Raw genomic sequence first — 6,913 nt, forward strand, 5'->3', positions numbered from 1 at the left:
AAAACACCCTTGGGGACCTCCTGGCACTCCTCAAAGGCCAGCGTGCGCCCCAACCGCCATAACGGTCGCTTTCCACAGAGCACTCGCCTGCTTGCCCGGCCCCACGGGCACCACCCTTCCCGCGCGAGGCGGTCCCTTTAAACGGCGCGCACGCTGCGGCGCTACCATTGGCCCGAGTAGCTCAACAACAACAGCGCGCGCCAAACTGAAGAGGGCGATTGGCCACACCTTCTCCTCGTCCCACCCACTCTCTCGCGGCGGGCCAATCAGCGAGGGAGTTAAGTGCGGCGCGGCGCGGCGGGGCGGACCCGCAGCCTCAGAGCCCACTCAGTTTCGAATTCTGCCGGTGGGCCGGGCGCCGGCCCAATGGGGCTACAGAGGAGAGGCAGAGTCCCGCCTGGGCCCCGCCTTCAAGAGGCGGGTCGTCCAGCTTCTCGTAGTGCAATTGGCTGGTGCGAGCTGCCGCTCCGTGACGCCAGAGCAGGGCTCGGTGATTGGCTACGCCCAGGCGCGAAACGTAACGCGGGAAAATCCCGGGCTCAGTGCGGGCGTGGAGGGATCGCGGCGTTGGAGACAGCGGTACCTCTTTGCGCGTCGCTGAGACCGAGCTGACGTTGGGGTCGGCGCCGCTTCGGAAAGGTGCGGGGGTTCCGTGGCTTTCGCGATGGCTGGGGGCCGCCGCTGACTGCGCGGGTCTGCTCGGGGGTGGCCGCGGAAAGGGAGAAGGTGCCGAGAGCTGGCGATGAGCTACTGAGGCGCTGCCGGGCGGTACCAAGCAGAGAACTCCGTGTCTGTCCACCCGTCCCTCCGGCGCGGGTGAGCAGTGCTCCCCGCACCCTTGGTCCCTTTCCCGCAGCAGCCAGTGCGGCCATGTCGGAGCGGCCGCTGGGCCCTCCAGTGGTCTTTTGCCAGGACTCGCCTAAGCGTGTCCTGGTGTCAGTGATCAAGACCACTCCAATCAAGCCGTCCCCGCGGCGGGACGGTGAAGAGCCAGCGTCCGCTCCGCCCGTTCCCACTAGCCCCGGCTTCAGCGACTTCATGGTATACCCGTGGCGCTGGGGCGAGAATGCGCACAACGTCACTCTTAGCCCCGGCGGGCCCGCCGCCGCCCCCGTCCCTTCGTCCGTCCAGCAGCCCCGCGGTGCGGTGGCAGGGGATCCCACCCGGGACGATGAAGAGTCTAGCAGCCCGAGCGACGGTGGACGGCACCAGCACCTGAAGGTAAGGACCGCGACAACGGAGAGGACGCGGGCGGCGGGAGGGTGCCAGCGGAATTAAAGGGTGTCCCGAGCCGCCACCCCTCCCCCGCCTCGCCTCCTACCGGAGATTTAAAATGAGATCACTTCCTCCAGTATCGCGCGCGCTGCGGGGCCACCACCCGTGGAGGCGGGGCCATCGGGCCGTCTCCCAGCAGGGCTGTCCCAAACAGTCGTGCCGACAGGAGTAACGGCCGCGGTGTCGCGCGCTGCGGGAGCTGCCGCCACAGTGACTCTGTCTTCCCTGCCCGCTGCCGTGGGTGGTGGAGCCTTGCTTTTCCGTGCTCGTCTCCTGTGGATCACTCTGCTGAGGACAGAGGAGTTCTTAGGGATGGGGGCACCTCATGGGATTTTTTATAGAGCTTGACTAAGAGCTAAACTGTTGGAACTCCAACATCCCTAAGTTACCCAATGTCACTGACTTAAGATAGTTGTAGGAAAGGTGCTGTTTGTGAAGGTGGCTTCTCGTTTAGCTTTGTTTCTGGCTTTTGGTGAAGCGCAGTCCTTCAACATCCTGCTTCTCTCCTCACAGGATGGCTTACGGCGTGGCCGGCCAAGAGCAGACACAGTACGTGAGCTGATAAATGAAGGAGAGCACTCCTCTAGCAGGATCCGTTGTAACATCTGCAACAGGGTGTTTCCAAGAGAAAAGTCGCTGCAGGCACACAAACGCACACACACCGGTAAGTGAGGAGGTGAACAGGTGATATGGGCATGTGATCAAGAAGCTGAGGAGGAAAAAATAAACATCTCAGTCATCAGCTTGCGAGTGTAACGGTTAAACCAGTCATGCTTCTCTCCCATGCTTGTTCGTGCAAGCAAGGGAAAGGTCTTTACAGCCTTCCTTTGTGATAGGTGATATTACGGCAGTTTGGCTATAGCACTGGAAGCACGTATTGTGAGTTCTTTATCTCCTCCTTTCACAGATTCTCTTAGAGGGAGAACGCTTCTTAAGCTTGGCGTGCTGTTCTTGGTAGGATTTATTTTAGTCTTATTCCCTCCGCTGAGACTTTTGTTTTCTTCTTGTTTGTGCGCTTTTCAAATAGTGATCATCTGAAGTGGAAGAGGAGGAATTATTTAAAAATGGCTAGTAACTTTTACACTGTAGTACTGCGTAGCTTAAGACTGAGGAAAAATGAGCTCTACAGTTGTCTCTCCTAGCATCTACTTATTTCAAATTCACTTTCTGGAGCACAGATAATCACTGTTAATTTACAGATCTGTGCATACAGAGAGGTTCTAGAGGTAACATGATTAAATCAAGATCCAGTATCAACTCATTCATTACCCAGACAAACTAGAAGCAAAAGAGAAATGTTTTTACATCTAGTAAGTACTTACCCTGGTGTTACTCTTTTGACTTAGTAAGTCATTGTTACCTTTGTTTTGTCATCCTTTCTGAGCAGTGCCGGCATGGGGCTTCTTTGCATAGTAGAATGCAGTTGGATTCTTTTCAGGCAGAAAGAAGATGCCTGTTATTTATCTCAGTTCTTTTCATTGCAGTTTGCATGGAGAAGTCATTTTTAATAGATGGTTGAAAACTTCCATAGCTGGATTAAGTTTTTCATGTTACCTTTGCTTTGCCATTAAAACTTTTTTCAAGCAGTCTACTTAAACTCAATTGTAAGATACTTCTGCAACTTCTTACATTGCTATATTCTTAACCTCCATTACTTTACTCTAGTTAAGTCCATATTAATGATAATACATCTGTGGTTACAACTTGAGTTGCATTTCTTATCTATTTACCGGTTTTACTTTTTATGTTTCTCGCTCTGTAGGCACATATTTTCACAGGACAAAGCTTATGTAATGTTGCTAAGAAGCTTAAGTTAAAAACAAACGAATGAAAAAACCAACACAAGAAGTCATTTCAGGGTTTCCCTTGGGGTTGGGGGAAAAGGTATTATCCAGCAACACTGAATATCTGGAGGAAAAGCTGAGCTCTGCTGTCTGGTACACTGAGGCTTTTTGAGTACACGCTAGTGTCTGAGTGTGTTAATGGAGAGTTTGCATGTATAAACCTCAAGCTGAAGGTGATCATTGTACTCTGCTTTTCTATTCAGCTTGTCTCCACTTTTTTATTCAGCTTTCACAAATCTGCTCTGTTGTTATTTTTAAGGTGAAAGACCTTATTTGTGTGACTATCCAGATTGCGGGAAAGCTTTTGTTCAGAGTGGGCAGCTCAAAACTCACCAGCGTCTCCACACAGGGGAGAAACCTTTTGTCTGCTCAGAGAATGGTGAGCCATCAAATAATAACTTGTGGCTTTCAGAATCGAGGGCCATCTAACACTAAGAATGTATGTGTATTCATATTGCAGCAATCTGTCAAAGCCTTGGATCTTAACTTTGGAGGAGATTCTAGGGAAGAGAGGAGCTAGAATAATCTGCATAATGATGCAAACTTGTATCTAAAAATTGCCTGTATTGTTATATAAGTTGCCAGTACTGTTGTCAGTTGGTAAGATAATAAAATATGAAATGATTGGGCGTGTTATGACTCTTGCATATAAAAGTTGCTGTTTTCTAAACCTCGCTTTTAGTATAGTGAAGAAGGCTGGATTGAGCAGCATCTGTATTGTATAGATACTATGCTTATATGGTGGTTGACTGCTTTCTGTAAAGTGTTTTTCATTGTCATTCTGTGTTTTTTAAGGCTGTTTGAGCCGATTCACACATGCAAACCGCCACTGCCCCAAACATCCGTATGCCCGGCTGAAGAGGGAAGAGCTCACTGACAGACTGAATAAAAAACAGACGGCTGACAATAAAGCTGTGGCTGAATGGCTAGCAAAGTAAGTTTCTTTAGACAGCCATAAAAGTGGCTTGAGAAAGCACTCTGTTCTTAGGGGCAAAAAAAAACCAACCCAAACACACATGCATAAAAAAACCCTCCCGAAAAACCAACTAGCAAAGAACAAACCAGAAGTGGTATGCCTCTAGTGTTATTCAGTCCAGCCTTGCCTCTAAGACTCACGAAATCTAGTTTAAGGCAAGATTCCTCATGAGACTTTTGTTTTTTCTCTGCTTCATTGTTTCTTTGCTTGAACACATGCTAATATCTTGCTAGTTAGTGGCTATAGTTTTCCTACTGAATTTGCATTTATATGAGAATCAAGAATAGGGTATGCATGAATAGTCTGCTGAGGATACCAGGTGACAGCATGATATATCGCAGATGTTGCTTGGGTACTTCACATTTAAAATGTCTAATAAAGGTTTCTGACAGCTTGAATACTACCATTATAAGAGCTGAAAGATAAAACTAAATGTAATGCTTGGTCATATACAAGGTAAAAAAAATAAAGTGTTTTGCCTGTTTTGAATAGTTGTTGCATGTGCTAAACATATTTTAAAAAGCATTCCTCATGTTTCACTTTTAGGTACTGGGAGACTAGAGAACAGCGTGCTCCTGCTTTGAAAAGTAAAACAATCCAGAAGACTGATCAGGAACAGCAGGACCCAGTGGAATATCTTCAGTCTGATGAAGAAGATGATGAAGACAAAAACAGTGCTCACTCAGCTGCTCGCCGCCGCCTCCAGGAACAGCATGAACGAATGCATGGCGCTTTGGCTCTAATTGAGCTTGCAAACCTAGCTGTGGCACCGCTGCGACAATAGATACGTATGGAATTTGCCTATACAAAATGTATTTCCTGGTGGCACTTAACCAGTTAGATCCTGGACGTAAGCTAAGCACCTTATTTGCTTGATATAGGCTGCTATTATGTAGAATTTATGAAGAATGTTGTTGCTCCATGACATGGGGTAGGAGAATTGCACTTTTTGAAAGGTTAAAGATAGCTGTAAAGTTTAAGTATTTTGTGTAAATAGGGGACTGCATAAGGCAGGGTTAAAGTTCATATGGGAAGCTAGATTTTTGCAAGGTTAACTCATTTGAAGCAGTTTTCACAGGAAGCACTTTCTGAACAGCGTTTATGATCAGCAGGACGTTATGGTACATGTGGCCAAAGAAGGCTGACAAAAAGAAAAGTATTTATCTGAACTATTTAAGCAAATTTATATTAAATGATAGGTCTGAAGATACTGTAAGCACCAATGAAAAATATTTTTCTAATGTCAGTGCATTTTTGTTTTTTTTTACCTTGTGTCACTGAGGTAGAAGGCAAAGCTTACTTATTGCAACTTGTGGAGGGGAAGAAACTGCTTCATGCAGATAAACTGTAGTCACAGTCTTCACTGTGACTGCTCAAGGTATGAGGCTTGACTTTGTTATTTTACATTTTCTGATTTGATCTCAGCAGAATCTCTTGGTAGCACTTGTTATTCCTAACCCACGATATTAGGAACTTTTGCACATTGTTGATTTTATCTGAAAATGATTAGTCTTGCAAATTCTAGATAAAGGTAAAGAATTGGTGATATTTTTTCAGATGTCTTTGGACCCTGTAATGATTTGGCACTTGTTTTTGTTAATAAGGGGGTATTTACAGGGTGTTGTGGTTGTAGTAAACTATTTTAGATCTCTGATTAGCAAACACTAAGTTTTAAAGTCTTGCTTTTAAATGTTTATTAGCACATAGAAGCCCCTGTACTTTTGTGCATAAAGCCACCTTATTGCTTTACTTAAGGATAACATGCCAATTTTGTGTTCACTAACTTTAGCACAGCTATCAGTTTCTGCAACACTGCAGAAAAATACTCACTATACAACTAGAAAATAGGCTTCCAAAGATAGTTACAAGTGTGTTAACAGTGTGATTTAATGTATTTCCCAAATAAATGAAGTTACGGAACGCTGCTTAGTAAACTCAAACGCTGATATAAAATGTATAGTGAAATATTTTGTTACTTGTTGAATGTTGTATACTTGGGAATACCATTGTGTCATGGAAATCTTTTTCTGTATTTTGCTTGGAAGACAACCGGAGAATCATGATATGCTAACAGTTGTTTTGAAAGTGAACTTATTTTTTCTTTTTTGCAGTTGAGCGACTGCTTTAGGGGATATTAAACATTTACCGTCCTGCTTGATCTTAACTCTCCCCTCCCTCTGAAGGTCAGAAAATTCAGATGAGAAGGGAAGCCACTTTCCTTCTTGTTTAAAGAAGAGGAAAATTTTACCAAGCACTAGAAACAAATTGACTAGATGCCTACTGATTTTCCACAACAGGAGTTTCTTTTTACATCAGAAAACTGTGACTGTTTAATTATGGTCTTTGTTAATCTCTTGTGGTAGAAAATCCTATTAAACTAGTTTGTTTATCATTATGACTTGATTCACTTGACTTAAAGTCATTGGATATTTAAAGAAAAAAGAGCATATGGAATGTAATTTGTTTTGTACTAGTTATATGGTTTAACTTATGTTTTCAATTCCTAAACTCAGCTGTCATCAGGCTCATTTAAGTCTTTTGAGCTTAAAAATATGTAACTGTTCATACTCATTCCTGGTGCCTGAGCCTATGTAAATTGGGTAACTCAGGGTACAGATTTTTAATTCTTCAAATAATATGATATTAACTGTTCAGTTTGCAAAGAGCCTGATCCCAAATGAGACCTCAGCATGAATCTGTTTTTACTGATTTGTAACTCAGAATTGCTTCTGAGTAAGTATTTTGTAGGACATACAATTGTTGTGACTGCCAGCCAGTTGCAGAATGAAGTCAGAACTTCAAAAAATACTTTTTTTTT

The 6,913-nt window shown here is 44.8% G+C and overlaps 1 protein-coding gene across 1 annotated transcript; it reads left to right on the top strand.

Moving 5' to 3' along the window:
* Nucleotides 1-452: 452 nt before the first annotated feature.
* On the top strand, nt 453-6,907 carry ZNF367 (zinc finger protein 367). Its single transcript, XM_010726635.3, has 5 exons — nt 453-1,221; nt 1,789-1,939; nt 3,379-3,498; nt 3,915-4,053; nt 4,642-6,907. Exons 1-5 carry the CDS (start codon nt 871-873, stop codon nt 4,877-4,879), a joined length of 999 nt encoding a protein of 332 aa, XP_010724937.1. The 5' UTR covers nt 453-870; the 3' UTR covers nt 4,880-6,907.
* Nucleotides 6,908-6,913: the final 6 nt, after the last annotated feature.

The sequence above is a fragment of the Meleagris gallopavo genome, unplaced genomic scaffold (assembly GCF_000146605.3).
Source record: "Meleagris gallopavo isolate NT-WF06-2002-E0010 breed Aviagen turkey brand Nicholas breeding stock unplaced genomic scaffold, Turkey_5.1 ChrUn_random_7180001846572, whole genome shotgun sequence".
Lineage (NCBI taxonomy): Eukaryota > Metazoa > Chordata > Aves > Galliformes > Phasianidae > Meleagris > Meleagris gallopavo.

What these genes read in the sequence shown, in the direction of transcription:
- ZNF367 (XM_010726635.3), top strand. Translation starts at nt 871, where the DNA reads ATGTCGGAGCGGCCGCTGGGCCCTCCAGTGGTCTTTTGCCAGGACTCG. An exon ending in TTTTGTCTGCTCAGAGAATG is followed by an intron (nt 3,499 to 3,914) that starts GTGAGCCATCAA and finishes GTGTTTTTTAAG; the next exon opens with GCTGTTTGAGCCGATTCACA. An exon ending in GTGGCTGAATGGCTAGCAAA is followed by an intron (nt 4,054 to 4,641) that starts GTAAGTTTCTTT and finishes TTTCACTTTTAG; the next exon opens with GTACTGGGAGACTAGAGAAC.